The sequence below is a fragment of the Antennarius striatus genome, chromosome 18 (assembly GCF_040054535.1).
Source record: "Antennarius striatus isolate MH-2024 chromosome 18, ASM4005453v1, whole genome shotgun sequence".
Taxonomy (NCBI): domain Eukaryota; kingdom Metazoa; phylum Chordata; class Actinopteri; order Lophiiformes; family Antennariidae; genus Antennarius; species Antennarius striatus.
This window is the reverse complement of record NC_090793.1, coordinates 17,930,201-17,953,577: the sequence shown is the minus strand read 5'-3', so window position 1 is coordinate 17,953,577 and position 23,377 is coordinate 17,930,201. Positions and strand designations below refer to the sequence as shown.

Here is a 23,377-nt window from a genome sequence, read left to right as displayed (position 1 = left end):
TTTCATTCACAAAACATTTTGCAAGACAACGACCTGACCACAGCTGGACTCAAACTGTCCCTCATATTCTGATACCTGAAACATTCAAAAACAGGACGACCCAGGAGAAAACACACAACGATGTCGACACACTAGGTGGCAGGAGCGTGTCATAGTGTTTCTGTAACTGCCTCAAGTTCATTAATGTTGTTTTAACATTGAATATTTCCAATGTTAGATTTTCATTTTATGATAATTAATATGATAACATTTACTTTACTTTTAATGCATACTCACATGCACATTTAAGAAAAACCCAGACAGTTTTGTAGAAACGAGGAAAAACTGCTTTTGGCTTATAAGTACAGTATATTAATGTACTATATTAATGTGTAAGTTCGTCTTATACAGAATCAAAAGTCACAGGTTGTGTCGACACTTTTGACTTGTCCTTTAAAATATCCTTTCTCCTTTTTTTTGGCCTTGGAATTGACTCGTTCACGTGACTGGATGGGAAACTTTAAAAGAACGCATGACTAACTTGGTCTCTAATCACCACGTATAACAGGCTCTTCTGGTCTCACTCATACATAGTAAATAGCGTTCTCTCTGATGAGAAACTTGACTCTCATGACTCTCCTGTGAAGAAGTAGCAAAGTTTTAAAATAAATCGTATGAAGTAGAGAAGTAATATACATTTATAAATTTACAATTTTGCAATTCATGATTTACAAATTTCCACTGGTTATACCGATTTACACAACCATAATTCATAATACCACCATTATTCTTTTGTGCATATGTGGGGCGCGTAGCGGTTGCATAATAATACTTATTAACATAGCAATTTACAGTATAATGTGGCAATTAGTCAAATGATTTCGTGTTACAACAGTGTTTTATGTAAAAATTCCACCCATGAAGCAAAAGGAATAAAATAAAATAAAGCTTCAAATGCTTGTTATTCATATTTTCTTTGGGATTGTTGTTGGTGTACTAACTGTTTTATACATGACAGTGTGCTTAGTGAACTTAATGATTGTGTAACTCAGGTGTTTTTATTGAGGAACAACATTTTTTGCACAAAAGAAGTGCTCCGTTGATTTCTTTTTTTGATTTTTTTTTTTGTAAAAAACTTCACCCGCCTTAGAAAACACTCTTTCACAAGGAAAGCGGTTCGAACGTAATCAGTGACGTTAGCTGAAGCAAGCTCCAACCCACTGCATCACTATAAGTGTCCAAGGTGTTAGAGGAAGCATTACTACTCACAGTGACAGAGGAGTGGGATCGGACAGGTACTGTAAACCAACACTGATGAAAACGAAATAAACACGTCTTCTGTTGCAGGCCTGTGACATCCTGTGATCATTTTGGAGATGTGATGTTTTCTCTCACACTTGGTAGAAACCTTTGGTTCACCCCAGCAGGGTGCAATGCCTCTGAAATGGAGTATTTCTGTTCTTCTACTTTGAGCATCTGAACATGTAGGAGTGGAATTTGTTTCCACTGCAAATGAGAAAAAAGGGAACCCTGGTCTCCCCTGGGTTCCTCTGAGATCAGTCCAGTTTCCCATTGATTCCAGTCTATTTGCTAAGTTATGATCAAGACAGAACCCGAATTAAATGCAGAACTGACAGTTTGTTTGTTTGCAGCCTGCAGGGATGGAGCTGATCATGTTATTGGGAGGGATTCTAGCCATTCCTGTGCTTGTTTTTATCACCTCCTTCCTGTTCTGGCCTGGGGCATTGCTGAAAGCCTACAACTGGTAAGTGTGTGTTAGTCAGAGATAGACAGTTTACCCAACAATTACCTTAACAAATAACTCACATTAATCTTGGTTCAGACTAGTGAGGAAGATGAACAGACAGCATTCAGGCCTCTGAGCCAGAGCAGCAGGATCTGAAGATGCTTCCTTTGATTTAGGGAAGAAAGACACGGGTTAAAGTTCGTCAGTATTCACAGCGGTTTGGAATGCTGCTATTCTGTTTTGTTTGCAACATGCAGCGGAACTCATCTGAATAGAGAAGAGTTAAAAGAAAAAGGTGGGATGACTTCTCTTTTTACTTAGTTTTTACTTATTGATGTGGGATTGAACTCACTTGATCACTGTGTACCAGTCTGATTGTGTACTCTTTTTGTGATGACCCCTGACCTCCCAATGTAAGATGATGATGTAAACATTACTACGCTATTTAATATTTTTGCCGTTTTTACAGTACATGCCTTATTTGCTGGACTCTGTATTCTGTTTTAAATATTAAAGAAATGGTTGACAGAAAGTCAACGCGACATATTTTTGTCCACTTAACATTTATGGGGCTTCACAGCAGTTTCTTCCTCCTGATGACCTACAGGATTTATTAGACTGTCAAAAACCACGACTACCAAAATAATCTGAAAATAAAGATGATTGTGAAGTCTTACGCTATGGCATGAAAGGCTGAAACAACCAGATGTGGATCTACTTGGCTGTTTGGGTGAGTTTGCCTGCAGCTTTATTGGTAACATAGCACACAGCTAACTGCTAACTGTGTGTGACTTTGTCATTATAATTCAGTTTCAAGTCACAACAATCATGTTTATCAGAACTCTGATAAACAGTTAAATCTAAGGCATCACATGAAAACAAGATAGGATTCATTTCATCCCTCGTAGGACGCTGTTGGTACTTTATTACCCTGTAGTCCATCAGAGATTTTGTCTAGTGGTTTTAATGAAGAACAAAAACACAAACTGTCTGACTAAGACATAGCATATGCTGACATTCGAGGTTCAAAATTTGTAGAATGTCTTCTTCTTTTTTTTCCAAACATAATGTTATTTTGACAGTTTAACAGAAAAATAAATTGAAGCAGTAAATGAACTGGTAAACTATGAATGCTCCTGTAAGATGATGGATAATTTTTACGCTCGCTGACACACTGGATATAAAAACTAAAGCTGGCAAAATGGTTTTGAGCGGGTGTTTGCAGACACTGGTGAGTTGGTAACTGGAGCATTTGTTCCTGACAGCCACCACTGTCGCCACCGCTGCCCTTCTAAGGTCTCTAGTAGCTAGCTGGAGCATAACTAGTGTTATACTTCATAATATAATTATTAATATAATGTACATGAGTATATAAATTTACTTGCTACTTCATAGGTTTTTCTATTTTTATACAATTCAAATTTTTAAGTTTAATCACAGTATTTTGCTTTACTGTGGCTTTGTTTTTGAAATGGGCTATATTCACATGCAGTACTTTAGTTTTACTAATACCTTTCGATGTTTAATGTTAACAATTCCCTTTACTTCATCACATTTTTTTTTTGTTGGTAGTTACTTTGCAAACAAGGTTATAACATAATGAACAAATACATGATGGTGTACTACAGCGGGTGATGACATACCGAGTGACTATTTAAAGTAGTAATAGTTGAAGTCATGCTGCAGCATTTGAATGTGAATGTTTCAGTTTACACTGCAATCTGGAGTACTTTTCGTACTCCAGTATACAGTATTTCTTTCATCTTCTTTTTTTCTTTAAGAAACTGTTTTTAAGAGCAGAAAAAATAGGTGTCACTTTTTTATTTTAACTTAAAAGTTTTTGTGCCTTCTTGTAAATATTAGTGTTTTCTGACAATACAGCCTGTAACTTACTAGATATTTTGAATTTAAGGGAATGTAAGTATATTCATTAAAATCAGTCATATATACTGTAAACAGAAATGCGTTTCTCCAGTGTCTGCAAACAAACTATAAATACGAAATGTTGAGCTGTCTGAAGGACACTGTGATTCAAGTACATGAACATTATATACAACATTTCTGTATAGTCAAACATCTGCTGTAATAAAATAACTATAGTACATCATATTTAGGACATTGTTTTACTTTAAACCATTATATACAAAAATCTTTCTCTCCTGAGTGGAATCAGAGAATAGGCCCCCATAAAAAAAAAAGTTATAATAAAAGTCATTTTACAAATATAAAACTTAGATGGCTGCCCAACCGTAGGATGTCAAAGGTTTTTCCAACCAGCATATTTTTGCTATTTCTCTTTTAACTTCACATACAGGCAAACAATTTCGTGTTAAACAGAAAAGCAACAAAAACAGAAATCCATCATTTTAACTCTAGACCCCTCTGACATTAGTGGCTGAGCAGTCATGTGTGAACCAATCACAAACTGATCATGGTTAATCGTCATAGTTAAGAGAAACACTGAAAATAGTAACAAACATATTGCAACTGAACATGTCATTGCTGTTATTATATGCAGTTTGTTCATTTTTTTATGTGGTTAGTTGTAGAGGAATGTTCTACCATTCGAAGATCAACATTTAACAGTTTCAGCCCCAGAAACCTCTTGAAATCACATTCCTCTTTTTCCAAAGCTTAACTTTTGTTCGTCTTGTTAAGGCATTTAACACTACAGCTTGACCTGAGCCACTGATATGATCTGAACCAGGAAAAGGAGAAAACATAAATGAATGAGCTAAAAACAACGGACTTGTGGTACTTCAGTTCATCTGAGAATCGGTTTGGACTCATTTTCAGGTGTCTGCTGCTGGCTTGGTTGCAAGTTTTATGCTGGTTGTCTCACTTAGGGAAAACAGAACTTAGTCATACATTTGCCTGCAGACAGAGGATTCCTGAGGAGGAAGTTTCTCAGAGTTGCTTCATGTCAGGAGAGGAAATTCAGCAGCATTAAGAGAGTTGGGCAACTGTTTTAGTGTTCCGTTTCAAGTCAACATGGAGAGAATGATAAAGTTAGATTCAAGGATCATGGCTATTTCAGTCCAATTTATAAAATGAGCCAAAACTCCTTTAGCTTTTAGTCTTCCTAACACACAGCTCAGTCTGAATGACTTACACAACATGTTACAAAACTCATACCATTGCAGATATTTCCTCTCTAATCCACAATCAATCTTTCTTCATCTTTCTTCCATTCTTAAAATTGATATGAGAATCTTTTTTTTTTTTTTAAATTCCATAAATCACTGATTCTCAAATCACGCGTGTGACCCCGGGGGAACGTGCATGGCGAAACTATACGTTTGCGTTTCCATTGCTTTGCTAGAATAAATGTCATTGCACATCCCAGACAGTAGGTGACAGCAGCGCTTTCACGTCAGCATGTAGTGTACCATTAATAACTCACATTATTAGAACTTGGTGTAAGGAGTATTAGCTCCCCTGCTGTGGTGTGTGTGTGTGTGTGGGGGGGGGGGTTTGCACAAAAGTGCACAGACACACACACACTTGTGTGTGTGTGTGTGTGTATGTGTGTGGCAAAGGGTGAAAAATGCTTTCTACATTCTTAGGAGGGCTTAACAGAAAACAACTGAGAGGCACGGCTATAAAATCTATTTCCATCAAAATAATAATTCATAAATAATAAAAAGGGAAAAGATATTGACACAAAGTCAATAAAAATGATTTAATAAAATATTTTCATGATCATTTAATGGTAAGTTATTCATTTTGTAACTTGTATCATAAGAAACGACAAATATTATTTTACAGAACTAATCAGTTCATATTTGAACGCTTCTAACTCTTCAGCTTCCGGCCCAGAGAGACTCTCAACCTTCAGAGGAGCTCAGTCATTCGGAGAATAAAAACTGTAACAAGATTTGGATTCAGTCATCAGAAAATACGTCACCATTATGACAACACTCGCAAACACTTTCCAACATTTCAAGGATGCTGAAATACGACTTCAGACTCGGATACAGAGTCTGAGCAGCTTGAGGGCCCCCTGACAAACCAGAGATGAGCAGCTACCTGTGCTTTCGATTAGTAACATCAGTGGTGTTTATGTATTTTAGCATGTCAGTATTAACCTAGTTTGAAAGCACTGCTTGTTCAGTTAGTTTGCATAACAGTGTGTGCGTATGAGTGTGTGAAGGGCACGCTGGTAGGTCATCGATGAAGTGCACTTCTTTAAAAAAAAAAGGACAAAATCCTGCCCGTCTGCAGCTAACCATCGTTAAGATAAATAAAGTAAAAAATGTGTAACAGGTGGTAAAAATGCAGAGGATCAGGGGTCAGCTGGGCTCATCTTCCCTCAGACACACCGCGACGTGTCCTCCTGGTCCAGCCGATCGGTTGAATACCACATCACCACTGACGGACACATGATTGAAATCCATTGACGCCCCACCAGCACTGGTTTGGAGATTCTAAAAAAGAGGAGGAATTTGAACCAAGGTTGGATTTTGGGGGGGGGGAGTCAAATTGGAATAATTTGGAGCTGAGTTGGTATTGATGTGCTTCCATGTCCAACCAGAGGAGGTCCTCAAACAGGGGTCCAATCTGGACGAACCGTCGAACGAGTCGACCCACAGAGTTGCAGACGAGCTCAGAGCGGGTTAGAACTGCATGCCGAAGGGTTAAAAATCAGGGTGCAGAGGGTTTGTGGAGGATGGCCTGCAAGTCCTCTGGTAGGGACAGGATGACCGCCTCGATGTGGGCCCTCAGCTTGGCCGTGGTCCCTGGACGGACAGGCAGCTGCTCCTTCTCTGCTTGGCTCTGTAGCAGGAAGCAGCAGAAAGTGTCCATCAGATAGACGAATGGCTGAACCCATGGAGACAACATTCAAGGGGGTGTAACTGGTGGGAGAACTCTGCTTTAGTAGCTGCTGTTAAAGGAAGAGACTTGAGCTACAGCTACACCCTCAGACGTTTAGCAGTCAATTGATGGTTAAACCAAATTCCACTCTCAAATAGAATTCTGATTCTCACCCAAAAAGAATACGTTCTCTTCTCTGGGGCCAGTGTGGATTTGTCTCTTTAAAGCTACTGTAGAAACATGCTTGTGCATGTTTATATGGAGGAATCACCCAAGGGTGGATGCAGTATGATACCATCACACAGACAAGCTACACACAGTCCAATGTGTATCTCTTCACAGCAGGATAATGCTGTCGTCATGCCAACTGCCACCCCCCAGGATGAGTTCATACTGACCAGTTTATCTTTTAGCTTCAAAACCAGATCGACAGTCTCCACCTCAGAGTGCTTCTGGACCCTTTGGTGCAGATCCTGCAGACATACAATCAAATAGAAGGATGCTAATGTAGAATCAGAGATTTCCAGGTCAATCAAATCCTAAGCAGAATTTGTGTAGTCTTCCTCCTTACCTCCTCACACAGCGCCTCCAGGTGCAGAGCCTCCAGTTTATGCATCATCTCCTTCCTCCTGCTGCGGAACCAGCCGTCAAAGTTGGGAGATTTGAGGAAATGTCTTCAGACACAGAAGGAAAACACCCGTGATGCCAGAGATACAGAGCACTTTCACAACACAGCGTGACACGTGGTGATCTAGCTCTGAGCAGACCTGTAGAGTCCGAGCCAGTCCCCTTTCAGTCTGGAGGTGAGCTGAGGTCCAGCTTTTTCCAGCGTCTTCATGAATTCCTGCTGGATGAAAGGTCTGAGTTGGGGAGGACTCTTCCAGGGACTGATGGACTTCTGCAGAGGCATCAGACTGGCCACGTACCGCTCCTGCGTCACACAAACCAAAGCTTCATTACTGTTTTAAATCAAGTAACTGCTATTTGTATGTAAGCCGGAGATTTACATCTGAACAACACACAAGAAAGACTGCTCTACACAACACCAGGAGCCCATCTAGAGCTACAGAGAATTGATCACAATAAAGATTTCACCAGAGGAATGATGAAGCTCTGTGTTAGCTCTAGGAAGTAGCGGCGAAGAATTGCATTCTGGGCCGCAGAGGGTCTCTTCTGTTGAATACCCTGTGACACAAAAAAAAGAGAAACATCCCAGTAGAATATCAAACACCTACCTGAAAGCCTGCTGTGTACAAAAATCAATACAAAATGCTAATAAACACATTCAGCAGACGTAAAACATGACAGACTTGGCTTAAAATTATTCTGCAAAGTAACTTGTTAAATAAAACTAAAGAAAATAAATAATGTTAAGTTGGAATTACTAACTATCTTGTATTTACATGCAGACGTGAAAAATGTTGCTAATGGGGATGGACCATCGGTCCAATCACAGGTGTGTGAATGTCAGCAAACATGAACATAAAAAGAAGACAGAAACTAAAAATCAAGAAACTCTCATCTCTATGAGATTTGCACCTTCAAGTATCCTACAAAACCAAAGGTTAAATCTCAATGAATTCTGCCCAGTGAAGGTTATTAATCCTGTTGACATGGAAACGTCTGGAGGATGAGGATCAGTGGACCAATTAGAAGAGACCAATTTTACCTTCTGGAGCTGTTTGATGATCTCTTCATCTTTGTTTAGGTATGGTTTGTAAGCAGTGTATACACCTGCAAAACACACACACACGAAAAGATGAACTGAACGCATGAACAGCGCCCCCTGTTGGAGAGCCTAATGACAACATGGATGTGTGATCTGGGTTTTGTATCTACCAGGTTTAGAGTCCAGAGTTTTGAGGTTTTTCAGTTTCTTGACTTTCATCTGCTTGGCCACCTCTCCTGGGATATGGAAAGCAGAGAGGATTATTATTTGTAATAAACACACATAAATAGTAAAGGGCTGGTCTGACTGGTACCAGTTCATCTCCCAGTAACACTGGAATGACTGCTACCCATCTTATGCACCTGCTTGCTTCATGTCTCCGATGCGGACGATGTGCGGCCAGTGCTGCAGGGTTTTAGCAAAGAAGGGGTTGGTCACTCCCAGAACAACGGATGGTCTGCGGGACAGATATGGACCACACACAACTTTAGCACCAACACAGCTTACCCAGCTGTATCACAGGAACAACAAGCCGGATTCACACAGCCGTCGTCCAGAGAACAGAGCAACAAGGAAAGAGAGGAACTACAGCTCCAGTCTCGTTCTTTCTGGAGGTAAAAGTTTCATTTCTGATCAAGACAACACAAACCTCTCATGACTAAATAACCAATAATTACTTTGAAAAAATCCATTGTTATTTCACCCGTGTTTGCCTGCTGCCATGTGCAACAAGCATAAATAAAAGTTATAAATTTCCTGCAGACAAGTGAGATGCTTGTGGATGGTTTGCATCACATCTCCAGCCTCTCAATCTGTCTATCAGATATGAATACGGAAAAAATTCTCGGTTAAATGCAGATTCTTTGGTGTTGATGGACAAGTGGCTCCTCCACAGATTCAATGTACAAACAATCGATAACTGGGCAAAGCACAATATGTCCCTAGTGGTGGTTTCAAGTAGAAATGGTTCCCCTTAAACCATCTATAGGCAGCGAGGAGTTAGGTCCAGCTAAATGCAAAATGTTTTAACATTCAGATGCTAAAACTCATGAAAATAAATGATTCAGATTCACAAAGATCATAGTTTAAAGGTTTCAAGTTCAAAATTTTATTTTATTACAGGGTTCACTGTTCATGCTCCTGTTTTTACAAAACCACCGCTGCTGTTTTTGTCGTTACCTTTGGTAAAATATCAGCTGACCTTTGAACAAACATCAACTGACTACATAACCACAGGTCGTGATCTCATCTATCAGCAAACATACAGGATGTTTAGGTGAGAGGTCACAGTGAAGGTTTTGGGCAGGTGTAAAAAACAGCAGAACCTCTGGTGGTTCTTCATGTCTAGGATGACAAAACCTACATAAATCACATCCCAGAACCCCACTGGTAACAGCTGGTCTACTCTGCCTCTCACAACTCACTAGTACTGCCGTATGCATCATCAAGTGCATGCTATGTATGTGTCACACCTACGCAACCTCAAATCTCTCAGGAACAGGTATTTTCCATGAGGTCATTGGTTCAAATCTCAGGATTTAGTAGCTAAAGCCATCAAAACCCATCAATGGATTAACATTCAGCAGGAGCAGCAGGGAATGCTGGGTCATGGTTACTCACGGAGCCTGCGTTCTGGTGGTGTACTCCTTGAACTCGCTGTCGTGGATGGTGAAGTACGGTCGGAAGTCGCTGCAGTAACGCAGAGGAGAGATGCAACTGCAGGGACAGAGCAGAGAATCCTGGGTAATGAGCAGAGAACAGCAGCAGAACCAACAGAACCAACACCTCCATCGTTACTACCACTGATAGAAACTATCCGGTCGACACCCAATCCCGACCAACTAACCTAACCAACGCCAACACAGTATCGGACGACTCTGCTGGTGACGGCGCCATGACAACGAGTGCTTCTCCCAGCAGCACCAACTCCCACAGCATCTGGATGTGGAAGAAGACCGGGTAGAAACACCTGGACAAACAGAGAACACGTCCATAGAGAATGTTGTTGGGTTTCAAAACATACTACAGATAAATCAATGATTGACAGAAAGGTGGCAGAAGTCAAACAGTCCTCAACACAACTGGCTGCGATATTTAAAAAAAACCTCTCTCTTTTCTTTCTTCTCAAGAGCATTTGTGATCAATATGATAACCAAATGCATTACTCACCTGAAGAGATCGACTTCATGGATGGTTGGAAGCACTATGGACACCTGACTGTCACTCTGAAAATCAGACACATGGGTTCAGTTCAAGAATCCCGTGTCCAGATTAAGAAACACATGCAAATACTGGACGAGTCAGATCTTCAATTCAGAACGCTGCTCCTGTGTTCACCTGTGAGGACTGGACCAGCTGCAAGGTTCCTGGTTTGTCGTAACAAGTTGGGATTCGAACCTGCAGCAAGACATACAGTAAACACCCAGAAAAACTAAACACAAGATTAAAATGTACTATTATTGCAATAAATGCTCCAATTAGAATTCTAATTCTTCAGTTTTCAAATTACAGAGACATTGCCCCACCTCTTTTTTCACCTTATAATACAACAGTAATAGTGAAGTAAGTAGAGATCACACATTTGGTGAGTGGAATAGCTTATATCAATAATGATCCACCCTCCAAATGACTTGATCATGTGGTCCAATTCAGAGACCTGCACCAGTATGCATATTCCATCTCACTGCCAGCAGCAGATACTACAGGTTTGCTTCTACTTCAGAAGATATAGAAGGAAGATGCAAGGATGAACTACTCAGTCAAGTGTTTGGGCATCGTGTTACTTGTTTGAACAATAATGTGAACAAACAGTGCGATTTACTCTAATTTTCAGTATTGGAGTGGGTTCAACGGTCAACTGTCAGATAAAACACTTAACAGATGACGAAATCCATTGAAGCTGCTCCTGTGAGTGACGTGTGTGTGCTGATCTCCATCCATTCATTCACTGTGTGTGTACAAACATTAGTCACAATGTGGTGACACATATTTGTTCACATAATCACATGCGAGGAAGGACAGAAAAGCACTTTGTCAACCATTTCTTTTGAGGGTGAATAGTTTAGTGAAGGACAAAAGGTTTGTGTTAGTAATAGTTAGGGCTATGAAATAAATTCATGTACTATATGTTCATGTAATGACAACAAGAGTGAAACATGGTGTGTGTGTGTGTGTGTGTGTGTGTGTGTGTGTGTGTGTGTGTGTGTGTGTGTGTGTGTGTGTGTGTGTGTGTGTGTGTGTGTGCGTGCGTGCGTGTGTGTGTGTACCTTAATGACCACACCCATTATGGGTAGTGTGAGAATTCTTCCAGGATGGGGCGTTGGCCAGCGGTCTATGTCGTTACAAGCTGTTGACAGAATCCAAAAAACAGCAGTGATCTGAATCAGAATTCCAAATTCATCAGCTCTTCACTTGCTTTCTCTCTCTCTCTGTCTGTCTCTCTTTTTCTCACTCTCTATTAAAAAAATTGATTGAAGATGAGAAAACATATAAAGAGGTGCAGAAAATGCTACTCTGATAAAATGATCTGAAATGTTCAAAAATGGCTAACGAACACCAGGAAAACGTGGAAGAAAATCGATCAAAGAAGAGTCATTGGGAAAAAATTTCCCCGGTTGGGAACAAGTCACACTTTATCTCTCATCTTGACAAAGTGACAAAGACTCCAATGATCACCTCCAAGAAAGAAGGAAGAAAGTATCTGTGGGTAGTGTAACAGTGAGAATTTACGTATATGAACTGAAACTATCGGCAAGAAACTCCCACAAAGCACCACTGCACTAAAAACCACCTGCTGAAGAGTTTACAGTTTGACAAAGACCACGTTTAATGTCCCAAAGAAAGATGGCACAACGTTTTGTTTTTTGTGGACTGACGAAAGCATGATTGTTCCTTTGGGATCAAACATCCACACACAGTACAGCACATGACCCCCCCCCACCCCTGAATTCAAGACAGAGTCCACTGTGATGGGATTGAAGCATGGCAGTGGCCCGTCCATAATGGATCTGACTCTAATGGAATATTTGTGGGGTGACATTAAAAAAGTCATTTCTGATGCAAAATCAAATCATATGCGAATTGTCCTGGGCTAGAGTACCACTTCACAACTTTCCTGGAGTTCATTAAATGCATTTAACACAAATATGAAGCAGTTCTTAGAAACAATGATGATAGAACTAAATATTAGTTCAGTAAATCACAGGAAAGCAAACGTTCAAGCACGTCTCACTTTATACAGTAAGCGTTTTGAGTTTGCAGATGTTTCTAGTCTAATATTTCTATTCACCGTCTATTCTATTCAAGTCATGGAGGTATTAATTTGATGAATTTTCTTTTTGTGATTTGGAATAGAATGAATAGTATCGTAAAAAGAAATGGCATCGGCAAATAGTTAGACATGGTACAGGTTCGTTAAAGGGGTCCTTCATAATTAGGACTACAGCATTTTCTGTACTATAAGGAGCACCTGAAAGCCTTTAATTTTCTCAAAAACCGACAGCGCACCTTATAATCCAGTGCACCTTATATATGATAAAATATTTAAAATAGACCATTCATTGACGCTTATTCTTATAGTGTGGAAAATACTGTATTCTGCTCTTTCTTAGCCGTTCTTGGCGAGTCATCTGTGCTGCCAGTTGATCATGGAGCGCTGTTAACTCTTCAGCAGTATGTGTGGAACATACTGGGGCCTGCTGTTACCCAGCTCTTCATCGCTGGATGTCTGCCATTCAGATGGTGACTGATTCCTGTTCTGAGAAGCTGCTGCCTTCTCTTCTCTGGTTCACGAGCCTTTTATGTATCGGCGTTGTGTGAGGCTTCTTTCCATATACCCCTCCAGTAATTTTCCAATGTCTTGGTGGATCTACTGTGATCTCCAAGTACACAACCCTAAAAACTATACTGTCTAGTTGCTACCTCCAGATGTGAGTTTAATCCATTCCCTGACTTAACTGGTAAGTCAAATAAATGTTCCCCATTTGAAATAGTGAATATCATTTTTAATCCATTCAAGCCTGGTAAAAAAGCCCCAAATCCCCTAAATTATGAAAAAAAAAACTTTTTTATCAACCAACAGACATTTTGACTTTATCTGTAATTAATTATATATACAGTAAGTTACGTAAACAATGATTAAGTATGAAAAGAAATGCAAAAGTCGTGAGGACACACAAGTTTTGACTTTACTCCACCAACGAGAGCGAGATCCGGTCTCAGTTGATGCATCCATCCACCAACTGCGTCTGTTCACTCTGTCTGGTCTGTCTGTCCCTCTTCCTCCTGCTCTCTCATTGTCTGTCGCTTTCTTTCTCTCTCTCTGTGTCTGTCTTCCTCTCTGTTAGTCTTTCTCTTTCACGTTACAAGAGAATCAGGATTTGTTGAAATTCTTACAGAAGAATTTTCCTAAACGGTTGAGTCTCTCTTTCCAGATTCAGATTCATTTGTCTGTAATGTTCACAGTATTAAAAAAGAAAAACCTGGGGCAACAATTTCATTCTACAACGCAGCATGAATGTTGTTCAGCTACGCAAACAGGAGTGTAATCAGACTGACCAGCCTCTAGACAGGGTTCCTGCTTCTCGAAGTATTCTGGAGCCATGATCTTCAGCAGGGAGTGGAAAAAGGTCACGTAGGGCAGACTGCTGATTAGGACCAGGGACTGGAACAGAGACACCCACACAATGTATTTGAACACAATATTAATACTTTCATTTAAGATGTCATCATTTAGACCTCTAACTGCTGAGCTGTTGATCATCTGTTTGAAAGATATAGAAAGACAAGAAATTGTAGTTCAGACAGCAATGTGAGAAATCCGTCTGTGTGTGTGTGAGATCAATCATGTGGGGCCAACAGACACGTATAAAACCAACAAAGAAGAAAACAGTGAATTGAGTGTCACTACTTGGAAAAAATGTACAGTACAGTAGAACTAAGCTGCTAGGATTGCAAACATGAAGAAAGTATTAACATAAGATATATTAAACGTTTAAGACTCATTGGCTGAGCTGCAGTCAGTATTTATCATACATTATTAATTATTCTCTTAATTCTTTCTTTAAGGTACATAAAATGTCTTGTTTGGTAGCAGCTTAACTCCTGCAAATGTTCAATGATTAAAAAAAAGGAAAATATAGCAAAACCTCTCAATAAAGAAGCTAAAACAAGACAATATCAGCTAAATAAAGATGTTATCTGACATGTTAAGGATGTTTGTGTGTTGCTGTTCTGCATCCTGTTAACAAGTAGATATATTAATGAATGTCATCTTTTCTGGAGTTTGATTCTTTGTGCATGAATGTTGCAGTGTAGTGAAGCAGAAACACAGCCTGGCACTGACCTTCTGAAAGTATCCTCTCTTCAGGGATTTGTCTCGCACCTGACGGAAGTACACGTAACCATAGTAATGGCTCTGTTCCCTCTGCACAACGAACACACACACACGGGTTGGTTCAAAACTGCACAACCACATACATCACATGTGGAGGATACATCATGAGTGTGTGTGTCCATGTGTGTGTTGTGTGTGTGTGTATGTCCAACCTTCAAACAGGGTGGTGCATCTCTGTCACTGGTTTCCAGGAAGGAGCCCAGTGACAACTTCCTGCTGGAACCCTGACGGAAGCGGAAACAGAACTGCGTGTCACCAAGGCAACCTGGAAACACAGCAGTGACGTTGTGGTTACCATGGGAGCATAATGGCTGTCACCATTTACATCCTTTGCACATACTTTCATGTAACTTTAACTTTCAGTAAAAACAGAACATTTTAATATTCATTGATTCTGTTCAGGCACTGGCCACCTCTGAGAATTTGGGCTTTTTACTTTCATTGTCTTTCATCCAATCTGACATTTATGAGTCTGAGATGAGAATACATACAAAGGCGCCAGGGATACACAACATATCCTTTTGGCACTGACATCGCAATATGCAATTGTGTGACATTCAATTATCACTATCTCACCTCCGTTTGTCAGAATTGCAAGTAACACATCATCAGTGACTCTTTCTGCATCTTTACATCGCAATAAAGTAACTGTGGTACTCGATGTGAAAATAAAACACAACTTTTATTTTTTAGTCTGAAATGATGGCCCTGCTGCTGCCTCACAGAAGATAGACAAATATCTGGTGCCGTGCTTCCAAACAACAGAGCAGCTCCACTCCTCAACTCCACATCTGACACGCTGAGCTCTTTGATGGTCGATAATTCATGGGTTCATAAAGCTGGTGCAACACAGGGAGCTTGAAGTTGAGATCTGTTGTACAATCCTTTAGTATAGCTACACTGACAATTTGCTTCTAATCCTGAATATAGCATAAAAAACAGTAATTGTAAAACAAAAGTAACAAATAGCAAAATTGCAAAACCATGTCTCAAAATAAAACAAAAACACCAAATTAACCACTAAGAGACAAAATAATCTAAATTGTGCCTGAACGTGGAATAAAAAGTTCTTCAAACTTTTAGTGGCCAGATGAAGCCTCTAACAGATTGTTGATGAGACCATAAATAACTTATAGATGTCACTTTGAGCTCTAAGGAAGATAACTGTTCACACTTTTTTTTCATACCCTATAAAGTAAAGAACTCATATAACAATTACTCATAGTAGCCAAAGACAACATTTACGAAACAATGACTGTTTCTCAGAAGTGACAAGAAGGTGCACCATTAATCAGCTCACCTGAGTTGGAATCAGGGAAGGAAAGGTAGCAGATGTTCATTTTCTGAAAGAAACATAGATGCCATTGATTTTCCTCCTCTGCAGCTTGATTTAGAAAACCAATGCAAATGACACACAAACTTTAAGGACCTTTAAGAGTTAGTGGGCAGTGTTTATCAGCACACAATGTATTTACCAAAAAAACAAACACTGCATATGTTAAAGTAATTGTTCTACAGTCAGAATCCTAATCCATTCTTTTTCAACTCACCTCTTTCTCCGACAGTTTGGAATGTTGAGGATAAATGACCTGCAGAAGAGATGAACCGTTACACAGCAGCTCGTCAGAGGCTGAAACTGTTTTCCATCACAGACAAGACTCTTTTTTACCAATTCTTGTAATTAGGTCTTCTTCTGTTTTTTACTGTGGTCAGTCACCTTGTTGCACTTCTTTTAGTTAGCAGCTTTATGCACAAAATACGTCATTTCATTAGTTAGGTTATGGAGCTGTGCGTCATTACTTTCATTACAATTAATTAATTGATAACACAATAATAATAGTAGTAGTATAGTAGTAGTAGTAGTAGTAGTAGAAGTAATAATAGATCAACTCAAGATTTTGACTAATCTTTGATATAGTCATGACTGATTTAAAAAAAATTGTAATCAGCCATTCATAATTAACTACATGGGGGAAAAAAAACAGTTTTACAACAACAATCAAATAATTTGTTTGGTAGTTTTGACTAGAGCTGAAGTTGTTTCATAAATGTATGCAGAAAAAATGTTAATAGTAAAAGTTTAAGTTTAAGTAGTTTTCTGAAGTGGACATTTTTGTCCTTAATATCTCAAGAAGGTTGTAAATAAAATGGTTAACATGACAGTCCAAATAATTATTGATGATAGATTATAATTTTAAAAAAATAAATAAACTGAAAGTGGAAATAAAGAAAGTGTAAAGTCTTACAGAAGTGTAAATAGATTGTAAAGAACTTCATCAACACATGCAGAGTTCATCTGAAATGTTTTATAAACAAGTTTAAACCTAAAACTGAGTTCAGTGGTTTCAGTGATGCTTTTGGATCAGACTAACTTCCAGAAAACAAACACACTTTGTTCATCTGATCTACCACAGACACCAACCTGCAGTTGAATAACTGGTTATTCTACAAAAAAAAAATTTTTTTAGCTTCTTCTTATAATGAGTGTATTGTTTACGTATGATTTCACCGTGACACACAAATGAACCGGAGGCAGAAACCAACACACTGTTAATGGACAGGTTTGTGTACTTCGCTCCAGGAAATAGTCCGATCCTTTTATAACTGCTCACTCAAGTATTTTCTGCCACAGGGTAAAGAAGTTGTTAACGGCATGGCTGTCCCCGGCTCCTCGGTTTCTCTCACCTCCACCGCTTGTCCCAGCTCCAGGTCGAACCCCACCACACAGAGGCAATGCAGCCAGGTGGAGAAGCGGTCCCACGGCAGCAGCACCGCCTGCACCGCCTCCTCGTCACCTCCGGACACCAGGGGAAGAGTTATCTCCTCGGCCGGGGAGATGCTACTAGCGTCCTGGTCGTCCAGGTCCTCCGGCTCATCGACCTGCTCCCCCAGCTCTTCCGGGCCTTGCAGCGCCATGGCCCCGGCCCGACACGGATCCTCAGACGCTCTCGAAGCACGATTTCGGCTTTCTCGGTAAGTTTCCGGTGATTTGCGTGTGTTTTTCCCCTCAGTATAATAGCACAGCAGCGAGAAAACAACGGTACGCTACAGTAGCAAAACCTAGCACGGACGGAGGCGGGAGCGTGCTGACGTCACGAAAAGTTCATATAGACGTCATCACGTAATATTGGGCCGTATTCGATCACTATAAAAATCTCCTTTCGAAGGGAAAAGACAACAGAAAGTTTAGCTATTGAAAATAATAATAAAATAATAAAGAAATATTATATATATATCATTATACTGTAAATACTGTATTATTACACTGTATTACATTATACTGTAAATTTCATTCAAGAGTAAGGCTGTAATATAAATACTATATAAATATAAATATACATATTTATGCATGTTTATGCAATTTATGCATCACATAACATATGACAACAATGTTGTGAATGCTACAAGAATATTTTAAATATTCTCAAACTAAAAAAAGATTGTTAATGAAACATATGACATAAAAAAATGTTTTACCTAAATTTGTAGTTTAATCATAAATAAAAGTATTTCTTCCAAAAATATGCAAGAAAACAAAAGTGCACATCATATATTTACGCCAATAATCATCAAATTAGGTTGTTAATCAAATCTTTTTTCCAGCCAGCCAACAAAAGAAATCTATAATGTTCCCAATAATGACGCAAAAGCAACCATTTTAAATGATAGTTCAGATGATTCTGAACAAAAACGCAAACATATTGATACAATTTATACTTATAAACATTTAATTACGTATGATTTTGTTATATTTCCTATCAGAATGTGACCAAATGAAACAAGAATGAGGACTAGTCAGAAATTGTGGTTTGATTATTTTGTACTCGACTGCTCCACTGAGTCATTCAGAACTGACTTGGTTTCAGCTGTCGGTTCAACAGAACACAGTAGCGACATTTGTGGAGCCATAAGCGGAATTCGATCTCCCCCAGGTCATCCAACGCCAACTGCTCCTCCAGTCTTAAATCAAATCACCTGGACAGTATTGTGAATGAAGTAGAAACTTGAATCTTATCAAATTTATGTCATCGTACTCCTGATATTTAACATTAACAATGGTAATATCAAAAATATTGTGTGGAAAGAAATTCAACAGATACTGAAAAAATAGGAGCACAGTAGTTCATGAACTCAGTGTTCTTGAGGCAACAAACATGAACATTTACATTTTTTTATCTTTATAATCCTAATAACAGAAAAGTATCTGTATCCATTCTTGACAGCAGGAATATTATAGCATCAATAAACACGTTTAAAAAGTGCAAATTTTCACTGGTTGAGACAAATTTACTTTCCAGATCACTCAGTACATACATTATGGATTTGCAGTGAGAGGAATAAGTATGTCAACCTTTTGGAATTTCATGGTTTCCACATTACTGTTTAATAATTGTGACCTGATCTTCATCTAAGTCAAGGGGATTGATAAACATGTGCCTAAAAAACACAAGCAATTCATGTTTCATTTCTGGATTAAGAAGAACAATAAAAAATATCATAGTACAAGTGGAAAAAACTCATGAACCCTTGAGTTAATGACCTAAAAAAAACTTTTTAAAAAAACAGCATGGGGTTTTGTTAAGAAAGAGTTTCAATGTGTGGACTAAGAGCTACATAGCCTGATAAAAACCATTCATAATGCTTTCAGTTTGCTCCACATGTGATTATGTGAGTTATGCTTCACCATAAAGAGCTTTCAAAGTGTCTACAACCAAAAATTGTCCATATACAAAAAGATGGAAAGGGTCACAAAGTGATTCCAAAGAATTAAGACATTCACCAGTATACAGTCTGGCAAATAATCTATAAATGGAGACTCTTATGGACTGTGGCTACTACTGTGGCTCTGCTGAGAAGAAGGGGCCTGGTAAGAAATAACCCAAAGACTCACCATTGAAGAAGAAAAAAAAAGAATCATCAGTAAACATGTATGTTCATGGGTCTACAGTACGTAAAACGTTGAACAATCAGGTAAACATAGCAGGATACCACAAAGGAAGCCACTGTTTGCTAAAGAGAACATTGCTACAAGCTTGATACCTTATGTGAAAGAGTATGTTGACACTCCTCGCACTAGAAAAATATTTTGTGAACTGATGGAGCTGAAATTAAACTACATGGAAAGAACACAATGCAGCATCTGGTGTAAAAAGGGCACTGCATACCATAATGAAAACATCATCCCAACTGTCTTATCGTGATTTTGGTCCTGCTTTGCTACATCAGGGCTTGGCCAGCATGCAGTCAATGAGGGGAGGATGAAATCTCAAGCGTATAAAAAAAAATTCTTCACATTATGAGAATGTCTTTATGTCAGCAGAAATCCTGTTGAGGTTGGGTGATGCAGCAGCATCATGTGCCAGAACACCAGATCGAGTCCACAACAGAAGTGCTTCAGGAAAAGAAAATACACCTTTTGGAGTGTTCAAGCCAGAACAAAGATCTCAACCAATAGATGTGCTATGAAATAACCGGATGGGAGCCGTACACAAATTATATGATAGCAGCAGCTACAGCAGCTCTACCAGGAAGAATGGTCAAAAATTCCCTTTGAACAATATGCAGGTTTGGTTCACAGCCACAGGAAGACCTGCTTGATGTTATTGTAGTTGAATGAGCCCAATACAGACATGAAAGATCAGAATTCTATATTCTATATCCTGCTATATATAGTATTTTCAATATACTGTATAATATTTATCAATACCATTCACTGAGATGAAGATCACACATCAAATGAATGCATAAAACCATGAAATTCCAAAAATTTCATATACTTTTCACAGCTATGATGTTTACACCTCTGTGAAATAATTTACACCGGGACATTTTAAAAAATTACATACTTCATACCTCGTCTGATTTTTGACTCGATATCTAAAAATCAAGATTTAGTACGTAAAGTCAATTTTTTTTCTTATGCCTATCTTTTCTTTTCTTTTTTTTTACAGATATCGATGGTCTTCCGAAGGATGTAAAAGTCTTCCTGAGATATAAATCAGAACTAGTTTTTATTCTGAGTCGTCTCAGCGGTGTTGCGATTGCGGAGCGGGCCCTGAACGCACCCCGCCTACCTGCTCTCTAGTTACAGTATGGCGGCCCGGACATGCAGAGAAGGACTTCTTCTAGATTCCTCCCAGAAAACTGTAAGAAGGCGACGGCTGTAACTCAAAACCGTCACCTCAAGTACGACCTGGGATGAGATACACGACGACAGAGCAACTTCCGGCGGTGTTTCCCTTAGTATTTTCCTGGAAGCTAAACGGGCTGGTGTGATACGTAAGGACCCGCAGTCAAGAAACTCCCTTGATTTTTCCGCGTCGGTCTCTGCCCTGACTGTCAGTTAGCCGGAAAGCTGCTTTGGTCGCGTCCTTCAACCACTAGCCTACCATCTACATGCTAACATCCACTTTCGGGGCTTTGTTGTAGCAGAAGACGGGGGTTAGCTTTCTGCGATATTTCATACAGGAGATAGAAATGGCATGTCGCCTCTGCTAGCTAAGCCAACTGGTGGGTATAAAACATTGGGGCTTCTTGATAAGTTTGTTAGCCTAGCCTAGCCTAGCTAGTTGGTACAGCGCCAGAAAACACTGGCAGCGACAGAGTCCATTAGCTAGCTAGCCAATTAGCATCTTAGTGACACAAGAAGACATGATAATACCTCTTTCATCCCTGCTTGAGTGTTTCAAATCCTCCAGAGGACTTTATTTTACCGAAGATGAGAGGCTAAAATGATTTACTCAGCGAACCTGAAGTGGCTATGAGGCTAAGGTGTTTTCTCGTCCAGTGTTAGGTGTCGTTAGCGGACTTTAAGGATTACTCTTGTCGGATTAATAACATTAGTTAGCCAGCTAAGTTTCTCTGTGTCCTTTGCATCGTGACATGTCATGTATTCCTAATAACGATGACGCATAAGTAAACGCTAATCGCGTGTAAATTACTGTGCTGGCGTGTGTAGCACATTGTGTTCAACTATCATTAGCTTCCTGCAAGACACGAATTAAAACAGCCAAAAAACTTCGTTTTTTTTTATTTCAATATGCATTAATTTCGATTACTGATCACTTATCTGACGAGTAGTCGTGACCTGTAGCTATCGAGGGGGTCTAAAATTCAAGTGTGATTGACTGGATTCCATTGACTGCTTCATTGCCATAGAGTTTGATGGACGTGGAGGGCTGTTTGCCAGCCTTTCAGCGTTCAGCTCAGTTATGCATATCTTGATACATGGCACCTAGGTCTATGCATAACGCCTGCTGTCAGATTTAAAGTTTCGTTATGTAGCTTTGGTCAGGGGACGTAATGTCGTGTCTATTTTGCACCCACTGGTTTATTTTTCATTTGGATTTTTGGACACAGTGGACAATGTTTATTCATTTGTGCCTAAAAGCTTAGAGGACAAACAGTTCTGCTTGCAGACAAGCCAAAGATATTCCGGATTATTCTTGGAGGATTGTAACAGTAGGCTGTCATTCTGGATCAAGAAAGCATATCCCTTGTGTCTGGTTGGAGTAATACTCTCAAGCCAAAATCAATGCCTTCAGCACTGGCTGTATTTGCCTGCCGACCCAACTCACACCCATTCCAGGAGAGGCATGTATACCTGGATGAGCCAGTCAAGATCGGCAGGTCCGTGGCTCGTTGCCGGCCAGCACAGAACAATGCCACATTTGACTGCAAGGTGCTGTCCAGGAATCATGCCCTCGTCTGGTTTGACCACAAGACCAGTAAGGTAAGTTAAGACATTGATTATAACAAGTTTATTTAATCACTGCATTTCCCCCTCAACATAAATTACCAATACCGCAGCTGAAACTGAGTATAAAATCTTCTACATAACCCCAGGAATGAGACGTGAGTGAATTCTGTTCATACTCAGTTGCTCATACGCAGATTCAGTTTAAGAGTGCATTCCACATTGCAAGTTTTGTGACAGATTTAATAGTCTATAGTGTTCCCTTCCTCAGGAAAGGTAGCGTTCGATCCCCGTCATGCACAGGTAATGTCCCCCTATTGAGAAGGACAATTTATATTGCCATTATGAGCTGTGTGACTTGCTTGTTGTTTATTTGTGTGTGACAGCATGTGGGGTGATTTCTTCAATTTTAGATTGTGAAACACCCAGGAATCATCCTCGTCACCTTACAGGGATTCTTGGAAGAAAATAAAGAAAGACATACAACACTGACTTAACTCCTTATTGACATAACTCATAAAAAGGTTGTGTCATCTCCACTGGTTAATTTAAATCTTTTTTCTCCACAAAACTTTCTATTATCCTTGTCTCTGGCTGACAGGTCCTGTCATATTTTGGTTTATCATGTGATGTGTTGGCAGTGGAAGTGGAGGTTGACAGTAGCAAAATCTGTGGTTGTGGTTGTCAACTGAATGCTGTTAGCAATCTAATCACTATGCAAAAAGTTGGTGTGTATTACATAGCTAATGTTGCTAATGAATCAAAATAAGTTACCGACTTCAGCTAAACCATACAATTGACAATCATGAATAACTGTCATCTACCAGTAGTTTAAACTTGAATAAAGTTATCAAACATACTGTACAATACAGCTGCCATTCAAACTGTTCTGCTTTACAGCACATGCCAAAATCACAGCCCAGGCAAATAACACATTTATTTTATGAAGGAAAAAATTGTAATAATTTTAATCTAATTTGCAATGATATGTAATGCAGTTGAATGATGATTCATCAGAAAAATGAAACTTCTGACACTTTTCCACTGTACATCCTTCCTGTAACCTATGGGCCTCTG

General features: G+C 39.4%; 2 protein-coding genes across 8 annotated transcripts in view; one reads left to right on the top strand and one right to left on the bottom strand.

Annotated features, from left to right (window-relative positions):
* Positions 1 to 2,457: 2,457 nt before the first annotated feature.
* dennd6aa (DENN/MADD domain containing 6Aa) lies at positions 2,458 to 17,674 on the bottom strand. Its single transcript, XM_068341646.1, has 19 exons — positions 17,290 to 17,674; positions 16,155 to 16,193; positions 15,905 to 15,947; positions 14,757 to 14,869; positions 14,554 to 14,634; positions 13,767 to 13,872; positions 11,477 to 11,556; positions 10,548 to 10,607; positions 10,380 to 10,435; positions 10,057 to 10,179; positions 9,831 to 9,926; positions 8,573 to 8,667; positions 8,381 to 8,446; positions 8,211 to 8,275; positions 7,637 to 7,726; positions 7,309 to 7,472; positions 7,113 to 7,215; positions 6,940 to 7,014; positions 2,458 to 6,502 (listed from the first exon to the last, which is right to left on the bottom strand). Exons 1-19 carry the CDS (start codon positions 17,518 to 17,520, stop codon positions 6,371 to 6,373), a joined length of 1,818 nt encoding a protein of 605 aa, XP_068197747.1. The 5' UTR covers positions 17,521 to 17,674; the 3' UTR covers positions 2,458 to 6,370.
* The window catches only part of slmapa (sarcolemma associated protein a), a 38,413-nt gene continuing 32,502 nt past the window's right edge, over positions 17,467 to 23,377 (top strand). For 2 of the 7 annotated variants that reach the window (XM_068341641.1, XM_068341638.1), the window contains exons 1-2: positions 17,468 to 17,577; positions 20,556 to 22,336. In XM_068341641.1, coding sequence (XP_068197742.1) covers positions 22,139 to 22,336 — 198 coding nt within the window. In that variant the 5' untranslated portion in view covers positions 17,468 to 17,577; positions 20,556 to 22,138. Of the gene's footprint in view, positions 17,578 to 20,555; positions 22,337 to 23,377 lie in introns of all 7 variants that reach the window. The other 5 variants (XM_068341643.1, XM_068341640.1, XM_068341644.1 and 2 more) reach the window with 3 other exon arrangements.